The sequence below is a fragment of the Caretta caretta genome, chromosome 17 (genome assembly GCF_965140235.1).
Source record: "Caretta caretta isolate rCarCar2 chromosome 17, rCarCar1.hap1, whole genome shotgun sequence".
NCBI classification, from domain to species: domain Eukaryota; kingdom Metazoa; phylum Chordata; order Testudines; family Cheloniidae; genus Caretta; species Caretta caretta.
The window spans coordinates 19,577,867-19,593,459 of record NC_134222.1 but is presented as its reverse complement, the minus strand read 5'-3'; the positions used below and the strand labels follow the sequence as shown (position 1 = coordinate 19,593,459).

The following is a 15,593-nucleotide window of genomic DNA, read 5'->3' as shown; positions in this document are numbered from 1 at the left end:
ATCTCTCCGCACTGCTTGCTTTCTGCGCAATAAAACTGAAGAAACCTGCTTGGCCTGCCTGATTAGTCGGTTTCAGATACTTGAAAGGTGCAGTCTGCACGGTCTGACGATCACAATGCCAGGACCCAGGCAATGACTCCAAAGGGTTCTCTTTGGCTCTCTGGCTGCTTTCTTCCTCTCTCCGCAACTCCCCTGCCCCCAGGAAAATGCAAAGAACTCCTTTGGAACTGGGTTGGAAGTCAAGAGACTTTGGGTCTTTTCCCAGTTCTGCCATTGAGTTTCTGTGTGGCCTTGGGAAGTCACCTCACCACACTGTGCCTCGGTTTCCTCATTTTCCAGATGAGGATAATGTTGACCTTCCTCTGTAAAATGCTTGAAGATATATAAATGAAAAGCACTAAATATTGTTGGCTCTTAGATCTGTGCTTTAAAAAGGAAATTACCAAAACTAGGACTAATGGAAATGTTTTTGTGACTATTTTTTGTCTGATTTCCAGTGACGACAATTCCCTGTTGTGGATTTTAACCTCACCTAGCAGCGTTTACAAAGCTGGTTGTGGACAGGACACGTGATTTATCTATGGGCCTGATCCTGCAAAGTATTACTCATGTAGCTGTTACCCATGTGAGTGGCCTCATGGAAAGAAAGTGGGAGAACTTCATGTCCAGTGAAAGTTTGCCGGAGCCCATGTGTTTGTAAAGTGCTGCATACATTTACAGAGCTATGTGTGTTTCACTGTAATAACCCAGACACTGGAACATCGTGTGTGTGCAGGAGAATCTGACCATGAACCTGCTAGTTCACTGTACTAGTTTAATTGTCCAGGTTGATCCAGTGTAAAAATATAAACAACATGAAGGTTGAGTAATCTATAGGACTTTTAAAGTGCTTTGTATTGTTAATACAAGAGGATGGTAGTAAGAGGGATTTGAATGTTTTTTCAAATTATTTTGAGCCTCGGTGTCCTGATTTTAAAAAGAAACATTTACTCTGATTTCTAATATTGCAGTATTATATTTTACATTCAGATGAGACATTTACAGATGAAGCCCTGTCTGAACATTAAATATCTCTAGCATTTTGCATAAGAGGAAAAGATTCTTCCTGTCCCAAATTCCCCTTTTGTTTCCAAACTACTCCACAGTGCTCTAGGCTATTGGCCTAGCTGGCTGCTGGCTTTCCTCCCCAGAGGTGGCTACATTTCAGTGGTGCATTTATATTTATATGTAGTTTGCGAAGTGCATGCTGATCCTTGGGGAAGGAGGCTTTAGCAATGAACAGATAGGCACTGCAGACATCACCTGAAGACAGACCTTCCCTAAGACTAAGTTAGGTACTAGGTGGTGTGAGCTCTTTGTGGGGTAAGGGCTGCCGTGAAATCAAGCAGGGGGAATAACTGATTCCAGATCATCCTCAATTCTGCAACCTCTGTGGATTTGTGCAAGCAGAAGACAGGCATTCCTCTGGAAGAATACAACCCCTCTCATGTGTCTCCTGGGCTACTGTTTCCTATACTAAACACACAGCCAGTTTGGAAACACTGGTTCACAAACAGAACCAAACTGTTCTGTCATCTCAGGTGTATTAAGGGATGCTCAGATTAGCTAGCTCCTAACTGATATGCTTTGTCACTGATGCTGGACTGGATTGATTCTTAATCCACACCGAGCAGCATAGTACCAGAGTGCCCTAAGAGCCATTGCATTTCCTTCTCTTTCCCATGTGGACTAAGATTTTGGGCAGTTTTCAGTTGGGCCCTGGTTAGGATTTGGACTGTGAGTCCCACATTCCTGGAGGGCCAAAGGGCTGTGAGCTGTTAGTGTATTGAAGGTGGCTTTGGAGATGGGTGCCCATCGGTGAAGTAATGAAACTTGCTGACTTTACTTGCAGACAGTGTGGTGCCCACTACATTCACAATAATCTGTGGCCCATTAAGCCTTTCAGAGGCTGCAGAGGGGTTAGTTGATCAGGCATCTGCTGGGAACAATGCAACACCACAGGGAATGTGGCTTATTCTCTCAGGGTGATTGGAGGGGTGTGGGAGAGACTAGACACACCTGCAAAATATGAGGCAGGAGTGGTCCTACCTGCAGACTATGAAATCTGCCTTTGTGGTTTGACCCTCCTGCCTGCTTGCTCAATTTCTGATCACTGTCTGGCTGTTAAAGATTCAATGCATCGAGCAGGAGAGAGCCACTTGACATTGCTGTGCGGAGATCGTCAGACTCACTTTCTGTGGGACTGGAACTTGGTGTGGAGGGTGAGAGTTTTGTTGGCTGCCTTCACCTTGTGAGCTTCTGGCTGTGGAGGTTTCTGCCTTAGCTGTGGAGTGGGTTTGTTTGTTTTTGGGCGGAGGGGGTGGGGGAACAGTATCTAATATTAGCCTGTATCCTAGCCGTACCCTTGTCATTTGTTTCCTGTGCACTCCATGTGAAATTCACTTGAAAAGCTATTCCTTTATTTGATGCTGGCAGATGTCTGTCAGTAGAGCTGGGGGAGACTTTAGGGAGGGTCCAGAGACTGTGCTCTTACACTCCTCCCCCCATCAGTGCAACATTGGAGGAGCAAGCTGAAACCCTGTGAATCAGGAAAGGATGGGCAGTGCAAATCTTTGTGTCAGATGTTGATTCTGGATGCCTTGTGGCCTCCTCCTGACTCTGGATTTTAAATCTCTGGGAGTTTTCTTGTATTCTCTCTTCCCCTCCCGCTTCTGACCCTACACACACGAATTCAAAAGGAAGAGGGACAGTGAGGGTAATTTTGGCCTTAAGTAGCAGCAACTATAGAAGGCAGGCTGTTAAAGGGACAATTTCACCCCTAGCAGACAGCCCTGGATGACTTCTCCCTTTCTTTCCACATGATGGACTTGAGTCGGAAGTCCAGTTAATTATTCCTGTCCGGGGTTCTTTTCTCCGGCTTGTGAAATTCCATTTTCCAACAGAAAATATTCTAATACCCATGCATTAGAGGAAACCTGAGCAGCCGACTCTCACAATGTGTTTCATTTTACTTCTAGCTGTGACATTCCTGGGTTACTTTATACACTAGATTCCCCCCCTCTCCCCTTTTCCCTCCTCAGCTAGGGTTTGTTTCTACAAAACGTTTCTTCTTTTCTTCCCTCACAGTCCATATGCCTCTCCTCCTTTGTCGTTTGTACATTTCAGGGAAATGTTAGTGTTTGTGGCTGATTCAGTGTCAGTGAAAATGAGACTAATTACCCTGGCAAGAGCTGGGTGTCTGTGTGAGCTTCCAACACAGAGGTCTGCTGATGCATCTCCGTTGTGACGTACCCTTGCCAGTTTTGTAGTCCGCGCTCAGAGGCCCGACCATTCTGATGACAGTTCTGAGTCTGGGTTTTGTGACCCTGACCTGTGTGTGCAAGGGGCAGTGAAAAGTTTGAGGTCTCCAGAGCAACCACCCAATGAACAGCTTTGCCCTCCTTTCCTCTCTGGGTATTTCCTGTCCAAAGACTTGTCTACACGGGGAGGGGAGCCCTCGGCAAAGTTAATGCGAGCGAACGAAAGTGTGAATTTAAAGTGGATGAGTTAAATCACATTAAACCCCTGTGTGGATGCTCATATTCAGAATTAAAGTGGCGTAGTTCAGTGTAGCTTTAATTGAATGTAACTGAATTGAGGAATAGGCAGAGCTGCAACCATGTGTCACCCCTGGAGGATATCTAGGTCTGAAACACAATTATAATGTGAATTTCTCTCTACACTGGCAAGAACATGCCATGTTATAATATGGTTTGAATATGAGGTCTGCACTTTTGCAGGAGCAGTTGGCATCGAGCAATGAAATGCATTAATTTTACATTTATCCTAGGCAGTGCAGGTGGGGTTCAACAAAGTTTTTCAAAGGTAGATTAAATTCCTGATTCCCTTGAGTCTTTGATAGATCAAGGTAATTACAGAGAGGAGCAGGAAACAGTGTGGCCCAATAGGTAGGGCACTGGATTGGAACTCAAGAGACGGGGGGGGGGGGGTGTGTTTCCATTCTTGGCCCTGCCACTACCCTGCTGGGTTGCCTTTGGGAGTCATTTCACTTCTCTGTGCCTTATTTTCCCATCTGTAACATGGGGGTGGGGATGCCGACCTTCTTTTGCAAAGCACTTTGAACCTCTGCAGCTGAAACATCGCTCTGTAAGAATGGTGTATTTTATTATTCCCACTGCCAGCTGGATGTGTAGCAGAGAGAAACTACAATACAGTCAGTGCCTTCCAACTGCTGGTGCCGTGAGCCTGTTGTGAGCTTAGGTGCTTTCTGAAGATAACACCAGGAATGGGAAAGGGTGTATTTCAAAGTGATGGGAGCCGCAGCGTAATAATGCTCTTTGCATCACTCTGGTTAATTACAGAGAAGAATAAATCGCTGAAGTTTGGTAAGAAGTGTCCTTGGCGTAATAAAAGACGATCTAACACTGCTGCAGGAAGCTGCTCGACAATGTAATAATTATAAAGTGGAACAAAGTAATCCCTGGTGTAACTCCATTAATGTGGCTGAAATTAAACCAAGGGTAGCTCTGGCCCCAAATGTTGAGTTCAGCAGCATGTGGTAGCAGGAGGCTTTCATAGCTGTAAGCTAGTTTCTGTGTTTAAAATCAAAGGGGGGTGAGTTTACAGTGGTTTGACATACACAGTATTTGCAGATTATGGGTGTGGTGCTGAATAGTGACTTTACTGGAAGTGGGTAGATGCTCGATCCTGACAAATGCTGAACGCTATGTGAGAAGCAGCAGGGCCTAGTGGCTAGGGCAAGACGGAGGGAATCAGTAGGGCTGGGTTCTATTCCTGCTCTGCAACTTTCTCTCTTTCCCCTCCCACCGATTCACCTGTCTTGTCTGTAGACAAGGAGGTAAATTCTTTAGGGCAGGGACTTTCTCACTGTATGTGTATAGCACAGTGGAGCCCTGATCTCAGCTGAGATACAAAGAGTAACAAACCACTTTCTGTTGTTTCCCATTTTGTTTAAAAAAAAACAAACAAAAAACCTAAAGAAATCTAGCTAAGTGTGATGTTAATTCTGTGAAGTGGGAGTCCTGAATTTTCATCATACCCAGCCATGTGGCCTCACATGAGCAGGTGACTTTATTCCTGCTGTTGCTCAGGATTAACTGCTCACAGTCCATGGGTGCAGCTGGGAGGTTTGATTCACTCAAGCTAGCCTGCCAAGAGCAGCTAGTCTTGGACTAGCCACCTGTGCTCAGACCCAGGGGGCTGGGCAGGCCTTGCCTTGGGCAGAGATCCATGCCCCTGTTTTCAGGGCACTAGCTTGAGCGCAGCTAGTGTGAGTCTGTCTACTCGGGCCTATGTCATGTCCCCATTATAGCCAAGCTAAATTATTGCAGTGAATCCTTCCTGTTTTGTGCCACAGTAAAAACAGTTCTGCAGCTGACCTCCTGAGGTCCCTTCCAATCCTGAGATTCGATGATCATAGCTGTTCAGGCTTCTGCTTGACGGGCCTCCACCATCACTCTACAAGCAGCTGTTTGTTCAGGCAGGTGGTGCAAAATGATCATGCATCTGCCAAACATAAGAGAACTATTGTACTTGAAAGGCCTTGGAGGTGTTTGACTTTGGGGTTTTAATCCAAGCTTTAAGCTTTACCGTTCCCCAGCCTGGCACTGTTTTGGTTAGAAACATGTGGGTCAAATCCCAGTGGAGCGTAGACATGGCCTACGCCAACAGGAGGGGTTCTCCCATCGGCGTCGGTAATCTACCCCCTGAGAGGTGGATAGCTTTAGCACTGTCCATATGGGGATTTAGGTCAGTTTAATTATCCTTCAGAGGGGTATTGCTACGTACTGCTTCCCTAATGCTCTTTAGGGAAGTGTCTGTGTCCTGAGCATTAGCAAGGGGCTGCCTCAGCGAGGGGAGTGGGCCCACATTTCCCCCCTCCCTGGGAACGTGCCCTGCTTCACAAAGGTGCGGTGAGGATAGCTGCGTTAAAGGCAGGGAGGGGCTCCACTTCTGTGGTGACGGGGGCTGCAGTACTTTGACTGGATAGAGGGTGATACAAACCCCGAGCATTAGGCGTGTTAGTGGGAGTTGCCCAACTTTTGCATGTAGTCTTTTGCCCAGAGTCATTTCCACTCGGGTGTCATGGAAGTAAAATCCACTCTGTCCTAAACAGGCAATTGCAGACCTTTCCATTAAGAAATGGATGTTAAAGACAGTCTGATTTCTTCCCCAGTGTTTCTGTCCCTGCAAGGAAGGAGGTACAGCCGTGTTGTCATGTCTGTGTTTTTCTCTTTGAGCAGGTGTGTGTGTGTGGCAGATGCTTTACTTGGTCAGAACTACTTAGTTTAGGTCAAACCAAGTCAGCTCTTCTTGTGCCAAGGTAGACAGAGGGGCTGTAAAATAAGGGCTCTTAAAACAAAGATGCTGCTGAAATAACATTGAGTAATCTCATGCCAAGGCCTCTCTTTCTCGTGCAGCTTCAGACAAGCGTCTGGAAAGTCTGGTGAGCCATATCGGTGTGCGGGCATCTGTCGGAGACATGGACCGAGGGAAATACTGCTCCGTGGGCTTGACTGTGTCAGCAGATGAGAGGAGTTTTTGAGGGGTGTTTCCTGCCCAAAAAAATGACTTCTGCTGTAGCTCCATTTATGGGAGCAATGGCTGCTACCAGCAGGATCTGTTCCCAGCAGATCCATCCCGCTCCCCTTTGCCCCACTCCTTAACATCTTGTGTAGCCAAATGACAAAAGGCTCCCAATTCATTTCACTGCACCCCGTCAGCTTGGTCAGCTGGCTTGCCCTGTGGTTCTCAGATCTAGGGTCAATCTTTGGTGAGTGGCTCACTGGCACCTTTTTTGCATACACAAAGCTTTATACCCAGGACTGTGGCTTTGAATATACCCGCAAAACCATGTGGTGAGGAGTCTACCCCGCAACAGGACCCATCACTTCCCTCCATTTCACCAGGCTTGGGTCTGTGACCCTAAGAGAGAAAATACATACTAGGCACAGGAGATGCGTTCTTCCCGCTGTGAAATCCCAAGGTCACTTGTCGTTTCACGAGGGCCCTGACTCCTGCAGTGGTTGAGCAGTATGAGAAACATCCGTGCCTACTCTTGCAAAGCATGGTTTGTCTAGGCTCCCGGCTTGTCGTTGTGGGCGTCCAGCACACGATTTGAGCACAGATTACCCAATGTGCCACCCTTCTGTATACCGTAGCAGTGACAGAAAACCTCGATATATTTGTTCCAGTTGAGGGATTTTGCTTCTGCTTTGCAGGGGGTAGTGGTGCTTTCACCAGTTTAGCTACTCGGTGGATACCTGGTATCTGCATTACTTGATCTCTCCTTAGCTGGCAAAAAGGGGACATGCAGTTCACCCCCAGTGCCCACGAATGCAGGGCAGTAAAAACACCCGAGCCCTGCTACTCTTGAGCTTCCAGTGTTGTTCCCACCACTGAAGTTGCACTTACGAGGAATTACACACGAGGCACCTCTGCTGCTCTCTCTCATCTGCAGAGGCCTCTCTGGAGCTTTTTAGTACTCTTGCAGACGGGGAGGAGAGCTATGCCGTTCTTGTGTCATTCCCTGAAGACGCACCTTGTAAGAGAGCCTCACTTATCCACCCACCTTCCCTGCAGAGCCAAGGAGTTGGTTGTATTCTTTAATGTTTTCTGCCGTTCACAAGAAGGACAAAAAGGGAAGTGATAGCACTAGAGTCTGCAACTCTCCACTCAGCACGAGGGACGAACTGGGCTAGCGTGTGTGTGTGTGTGTGTGTGTGTAATGATATGGAGACGCAGTGAAGCGGGAGATAACTCCAGCCAGAATAGCGAAGCTGGGGGGATTTCCAGCCGTCATGTGCTGGGATCACGGACCCAAAGCTTAGAACTTGAGAGAACAGATCTTCTGGGTGGGACGTCACTCTGTCCTGTGCGGTGTTCGGGAGGAAGGAGGTGAGCCGTTTTGGTTCAGGGTTGTCAGCTCGGTGACATTGGCAGAGCGATCCTCAAATTCGCCCTTGTTCATTGAGCCTTGAAAACGTTTGTATTCCGTGTTTGGAGCATGAGACGCTTCTTCGCTGTGGCTCTTCTCCTGAGAGACGACCAGGGAGGCGGGTTGTGGTGGGGGGGTGGGGGAAGAGATTGGGCAAGAGAGGAAAGGGAGGAAAAAAAAACACCAAGACGACGTACTGCTGGGAAGAGGCCAAATCAGAAGAGAAACGTCGTGAAGAATGAAATGGATTTTAGGGTCTAATCCAAGCCCTTTGCAATCCCTGGGGGCCTTTCCAGGGACTTCGGTGGGCTTTGGATCACGCCCTTAGAGAGAGCAGTGAAGTGATGTGTCATTTGAAAAGATTGAGAAATTCTGGACAGCTTAGTGTGAGCGGGGAAAACCCAGTCACTGAAATAACCGGATGGGGAAACACCACGAGGCAGTATTCTGTAGGGCCAGAAGAAAACATTATAATCCTTTCCTCTGACCACCCCCAAAACTCAGGCTATAGCACCTTCACCAGCGGATTCCTGCATCGAGCCCCTGCCCCCGCGTCTCCAGGCGTGTGCGGGAGGAGGAAAAATGGGGGGAGAAAACAGGAAAGTGGGTCTTGAAAGTGATTTTAATAGAGAACCTGCTTTGTGCAGTATTTGGAATCTGATTTTTAATGGCAATCGATCCGATTTCTTTTGGCCTAGAAACAGAAGCTTCTCTTGGTATGTGGGGAGAGGGGGGATCGGTCCGTCCGTCCCAGAGCCCCTAGACCTCTTTAATGATCTGAGCCCAAGGAGCCTGTGGCCTTTGTGTTTTGTAAATGTGGTGCTGCTGCTTCTTTTGCCCTAATATCCTGTGCAAAATTGCCCCTCCCCTCCATTGTGCTGTGTGCTTGTCTGTTGCTTTCTTCCCTCCACCCCAGAGATGGCTGCGTTTCAGTAGTTTGTGATTCCCTGTCGGGCTCTCTTGAGGTGACAGGCACTGTGTAAACACTATTATTGCTCTCTTACATTGCGTGAACCGGGGTTGACTGACTCTCTCATTGAGGCAGAGCATGGCCGCCTGTCCTCCTTGGTTAATACTCCGACCTAGACTGAAGTGGTCTCACAACCCCAGTACCTGAAACATCAGAGCTGGATGTTCCCTTTACATTTATATGGGCCTTGTCTACATGGGATGCTTCCACACAGCAAGCCAGGGTATGAATCTACTGGGTTATAGCGGGGACTACATGGCCAGCTAGCGTGCTGTAGGTTCACACCCTGGTTTGCTGTCCGTGTAGACAAGCCCTTGGTCTCCTTTCCCCACTCCATGTAACCCGAACCCTCTCGCTGTGACCTCTTGTCTCTGTGTGTTTTCAATCTGCTGCCCTCGCTCTCCTTACTAATCCTCGTCGTCAGCAGAACACTCTTCTGTGGCCCATGCCCAGGTATTCCAAATTCACCTTAGTATGAAATTCCATCTTCTTGCCACTGGACGGACACACACACGGACACACACACACTCTCTCTCTCTCTCTCTCTAAATTCCTAAAGGAACTAGGCTGGGATTTCCAAATGGGGTGACAGACTCAAGGGAAATTGGACATCTAACATCTTTAGGTCCTTGGACCTCCCATTGCTTTCCCATTCCCATAACCCAGTGCAGTCCAGTGGATAGGGCCCTTGAGCTAGATTCACACCAGACTTCTGCTGTGACTTTCACCTCCCTGTGCTTCATTTTTCCCCATCTGTAAAATGGTGCTCACCTCCATTGTAAAGTGCTTTGAGATCTGCTGCTGAAAGTCACTATATAAGAGGAGGTTGTATTATTATTATGCAGTGAGATTGCTTTTCTTTTCACTAGCATCGAGAACCATTGCAGCAAGTCACCGGGAGGGTCTAATGCCTTTCTGCCTTTGCTGTATCTCCAGTTGTACTGTGGTACGTACTAGAGAGAAACCTGAATTCTGCAGTGATTGACTTTGTTAGGTACAATGGGAAAATATACCTAACACAAGCACAGTACTCTCCGTGGCCGCTGGACAGAACACCACGTGCTGCTGAATTGCCCCATCTTGTCTGTCATCCATGCAGTGATGTTAAACTTTTTGTTTAGTTGTGTTGTTTTTTTTTCTCCCCAGTGTCCAAAATCTGCCGGTTGAGATGCCCAAGCCCAGCAAAGTGAACCAAGCTTTGGCAGGTAATGACTCCTCCTCAATTATTTGTTTTCTCCCTAGGTTTTTTTCCTTTCCTTTGTAACTTGCTTCCTTACTTAGCCTCTAATAAGAATCTAGAGGGCCCTGTCATGCAGCCAGGGCCTGGCACAGAATAGAGAATAAAGCTAGTGTGTTTGAAAATGTTTAGAAAGTGCACACACCAGCAGCTGGTTGGCTTTTCTCAACCACGTTGCAATAAGTACCTACTTGGCTTTGTATTGCTGTCCTTGCTTTGGTAATAGGGTGGGAACAGTCCCACCCTTGTCTTTCTACAATGCCACAGTGTGTAGACTTGTTACCTATAAGGGCAAAGGCTGACAGAGAGAGGGAGTCAAGCATCTGGAACTTGGTTAGCAATTCTGTAGATGAAGCATGAGTTCTCCTGTAACTGCGGGAGTAAGTAGGAGGAGCTTATGTTTGTCGCTGAAGTCTGCAGCTCTGACTCTGAATACTCCCAGGGAGCAGATCTGTTAGGGAAGGAGGAATCCATTTTTACATAGTTGCTTTTCAGAGTAGAATTGCTCCCTGCGACTCTAAATGGCGTTGTCTGGATAATGATCCCACACCCGTGTGGTTTGCAGTGTAAGCACCGCTAGTCTGCGTCCCAGAGGGTGGAACGCTTGCTGGTATGTTTGCCCCCTCTTAATTCAGCTAGTGCACAGCAACTGGAATTCTAGTTTGGGAGCATCTTCTGAAACTGGAGGTTCTGCTGATCACACGATGTCTTCTGCTTACTAATGCAATCCATGCACTTTAACAATAGCACTGCCCTGGGACAGAACTGCCACGAGGCCCATATGGTGGTGTCCGATGACGCCCTCGCATGGCAGGACATCTTTGAGTACATAACAGCACACCCCCCACTCCCATCCTTTGTATTCTGTCTGCTTGGACTGTAAGCTCTTTGAGTGGTTGAGCTTGAGGCGAATGCTCCACAACCTGGGCGTGTCTGTCCTCCAGCGCTGGGGCCGTGTTTGTCGTCATCTCCATGTCTCATACAGCTAGATAGCACCTCGTGCTCTGTTGGTGCTGTCCAGTTAGTCGTAGCGATTAAGTATTGGAAATCATCTAAATGTTCAGCCAAGCATCCGATCCCTCCATCGGCTAGAAATTCTCAAACCTACTTAATGGACATGAGACACTGGGCCGGACTCAGACCTGGTGTAAATGGCTGACCTCAGTTGAGTTTCACCTTTTATACGTGCTCTGAATTTGGTTCGTTACTATATGCAGTGACATGTCAAATGGACCCATTCTCTAGACACTGTTACAAAGGAGAGTATTTCTAGAAAACCGCTGGGTTAACCATATAGAGCCAGATTTAACAAAGCACGTGCTGCAAGGTATTGCTGGATCGGAGCTATGTTAATAACCAGCTGCTGGTATGTTCCGTATACGGGTCATCTGTTCTCAGTTTGGAAGAGGCAATTGGACTTGATGCTTTAATAGAGAAGAACTCCAGGAGGTAACTGGTACCAGCATTTTATCACCACCTTTGTTTAAAAAGCCACTTTTGCAATCAATTCTTCTATTCTTGTTGGAGGCAGGGGGTACAGGAATGAGAATTTTAAAACTTTCAAAATCTCTTTAACTTAAAAATGAGGCCAAGGTCTGTGAGATCACATGTACAGCAGCTGACAAGACACACACTGCACTACAGGAGTCCAGAAATGCTCCGACTAGGGCATGATCAGTGGGCAAATGCTAGCTTCTAAAAGGCAAACACTCTTCTTGTTTAGACCTGAATCTTTACAGGGCCTGGCTTTGACTGGAGCGGAGGGTGGTAATCTTTAACGGAAGCACCATGCTGCCTTTTGTTCAGTGTGGCAGCCTTTAAAAGGTCTGAGAAGGCTACAGCAGTACACAGTTTTTCTTTTTCAGCAGAAAATCCTTATTCGAACGTGACTGCAAAAGAAGTCACAGGGGAAAGGTGTGGGTAGCTTAACTAGTGTGTGTAAGGAAAGGAAGTGCCTGGGAACATCTATGAAGAGCAGCAGGCAGTGGAGTTCTGGGGACAAGAATACTGAATTTCATCACGGCTTTACTTGACGCGGCCTTTAATTGGTGACCTCTCCTTCCCATCTTATTGGGCTACTGTGTCTTTGGTAACTTTAGGATCTCTCTTTGGAAACTGGAAAAGCCTCCGTTGATCTTGATTCCCCAACTTTTCATGCTTCAGATGACTTAATAAGGCAAAGATCCCCTCCTTGGACACATTCTGAGCTCCGCTGCACGGTTCTCAAACTAGTTTGTTCTGTGGATCGGCTGTGCAGGTCGCTGGAGAACCATAGAGCCAGGGGAGAACCTCACAGGGGCAGTTCAGTGATGGTCTGTACTACCAATCTTAATAGTCTGCTTATCATTGGCTGTGCAGAGAGTGGCCCTTCTGGGGTGAAAAAGGCAGGCCCAAAACTAAGCCTAGCCAGGTGCTGTAGGGTAATAAATCTATTGCTATGCTGGATTATCTCTCATTTGGTCCATTCATTAGGAAACTAGTTATATTCTGGGACGAATGGACTGATGTCTCAGGAGCTTTGGGTAGCAGTCAGATATGCTCCTCCACGTGTTTGAAACGGGCCTTGTAACTAAAAGAAACACCATACTAAAAGTACACTTTGGGGTTCTTTGTATTTACCTTCTGGTTTTTGATACGTTAAGGGGTACATGGCCCCTGGTTTCCAGCTTTAAATCTCCATAACCATGAAGGTCAGGAATTATCTTTTTTTAAAATGCAAGCTGAGATTCTCATGTATTCACATGATTCCAGGGGCTGAGGCTTTGGGGAAAAAAAAACCCTCAATATCACAAGACCCGCGATGAACATTGTGAGAGTTGGCAATACTGCGTAGGATCTCCATTGCTATTCAAAGCAAAGTTCTGGCCCCGTGCAAGTCTTGACTCTAAAGTACATTTGAACAAAAACTGGCAGCTGGACAAAGTGACATGTTAGAGCTTGCTCACATATCCAGCCTGTGTACACACAACCTGCTACCCCTGTCCCATCCTCAATCCTTGCAAAGCACACAACAGTAAGAATTTCTTTGAATGGGAGACCACTTAGATCCTTGATTGCTGTGATCATTGCCATGGCAAGACTAACCTGGTTTACAACACATGTGTAGTTTGTATGCACAAACAGCATGCTAAAATCTGCACTGAGCTGCAGGTAGATTTTCAAATTCCAACACAGATTCAGTAACAGCAGCCAAATTCTCGGCGGGAGTCAGTGGAGTTACATCAGTAGAGAATTTGTCTCTCCTGCAGTGTGGAAGGTGTCAACAAGCCCTAATGTTGCCTGGCTAACCCACTGAGTAGCTCTGAAAACACAGACCCGTAGTGTTCCTAGATAAAAGCTTAGTCCTCATTTGTTGTTCTCTTACCGTAGCAAATCTGCATTCCTTAAAGAGCTATTGCCGGCCACTAGCCAACTTTAAGGAAAACGTAGCTTAAATCATGACATCCTCGTGTGCTGTTTCTTCTGTTTCATCCCCATGGAGATCATCGTGGAAATAGAAAGAGTCAGAACGATCTTTGAGCCTTGTAATATATGCCCTGGTTCTAAGGTGCTGAGCACATGCCTATAAATACTTGTCATTAGTGGATACAAAAGTAATTGGCTCCTTCATCTTGTGAAACTGATGCCAAGAGCCCTCGTGATGAGACAGCGTTAACGGTGTCACTGGGTTGGTCTGTGTTACAATCAGAGGGCTGCTCAGGTAGGCGAACTTGCATGCGCTTTAATCTGCCCAGCACAGCTAAAAATATCCAGGAGCCCACCGCGACATGGACTTGAGCATGAGCTAGGAATGTGGTTACGTACCCTGGGTTCCAGGTGAGCTGGTACAGCCTGGGCTGCTGCTATTTTTAACTGTGCAAGCTAAATTTAAGCTAGCGTGGGTATGTCTACCCAACCTGCAGTCACCCCTCCGATGGCAGTGTGGACGTACCCAGTGATTTCTGGGTGCTGAAGAGGAGTCAAGCATGATAAGCCACAGTTTCAACAGCAAAGCTGGCTTATGTGCGTAACGAAGCATCACAAGTGATTTTTGCCATCAGGCTTCCCAAGGGTTGATTGCTGAGTACTGAGATTTCCTGTGTTACGTTAGACGCTTAAGGGAAAAACAGCTGTTGGCTATGCAAATGATTCAAATGTAAGGGAGCCCAGCCAGTGATGCACCAAGTGACTAGGCTCTTGCTCAGTGATTCCTTGGTTTCAGGAAGGATGTGCTTTGTTACTGTTGCACGCTTCGTTTTGTGCTGCGTTTGATTCCCCTGCCATGTGTTGTCCCCAAAGACAACAGAAAGTAGAGGAAGGGGACAGCCCAGTAGTTCACCTCGTCCATCTTCCTGCCTTCTTGCTAGATGCTCAGAGGAAGAATCTCTCGTGATGGCATGTGAGCATTGCTGTCTGTGGTTTCACCTCCTGACGTGCTGGGTGGGTATAAAGTTCATGTAATACGTTTCTATTTTATTTATGATGATTCATCACCTCCAATACGCGTTGTTAGTATATTGCCCCAGATGCACACTGGGATCAATATTGCTCTGGTAAAGCTTAGCTAATGAAACTGATATATTCTATGGCCTGTGTTCTACAGGAGGTCAGACTAGAGTATCATAATGGTCCCTTGTGGCCGTAAAAATCTGTTAACTCAGTTTTTCAGATGCACAGTTCTGCAGCTCCTGTGCTTTCTAATGGCATAGGCACAATATTTCAGTGACATCCTCTAGAGCAGTTAAGCTTAGATCATTAATTAACTTTTCAGTTAGATATCAGTTGTATACATTTGAAGATCATCCTGTGTAGCACTTTGACCAGGTTCAAAGTTCCTTACACACTTTAGCTGATTGATTAACATAATCAAATTGTCCAGTAAAGATGACAGTTAAGAGGAGCTTTACCGTTTCTCCTTCTGTGGCAAGCTGAAGAATAGTGTTTACATCCCTGCCTGATCAGAAACTTGTAGGCTGATTTAGTATTTATTAGAAGCAATTTTGCCTAGGGGCTAGAACACAGGACTGGGGCTCAAAAGACCTGGATTCTAGTCCTGGCTCTGCCACTGGCCTGCAGGGTAGCCATGGACAAGTCACTTCCCCACTCCTTGCCTCAGTTTCCCCATCTGTAAAATGGGGATAATGATACTGATCTCCTTTATGAAGTGCTTTGAGATCTACAGATGAAAAGCTCTGTATTGAGAGCTAGGTATAATTACCATAGCACCTAGGACCCTAGTTATGGATCAGGATCCCATTGCGCTAGGCACTGTACAAACACAGAACAAAGAGGTTGTAAGCTCTTTGGGGGAGTGACTATCTAAATATGACTAGAGGCAAATGGATTCAGACCAGCAGGGATGTACAGGAAAACAATGAGATGCTCTTGGTGACAGGCAGTGGACTCAGCACTCCAGCGGTTGTCAAGTGTAGGCTTCATGGCAAAGGGGA

General features: G+C 46.8%; 1 protein-coding gene across 5 annotated transcripts in view; it reads left to right on the top strand.

Annotated features, from left to right (window-relative positions):
* The window catches only part of DTX2 (deltex E3 ubiquitin ligase 2), a 61,016-nt gene that overhangs the window by 21,015 nt on the left and 24,408 nt on the right, over window positions 1-15,593 (top strand). For all 5 annotated transcript variants that reach the window (XM_048823853.2, XM_048823852.2, XM_048823851.2 and 2 more), the window contains exon 5: window positions 10,074-10,132. In XM_048823853.2, coding sequence (XP_048679810.1) covers window positions 10,074-10,132 — 59 coding nt within the window. The remainder of the gene's footprint in view (window positions 1-10,073; window positions 10,133-15,593) is intronic.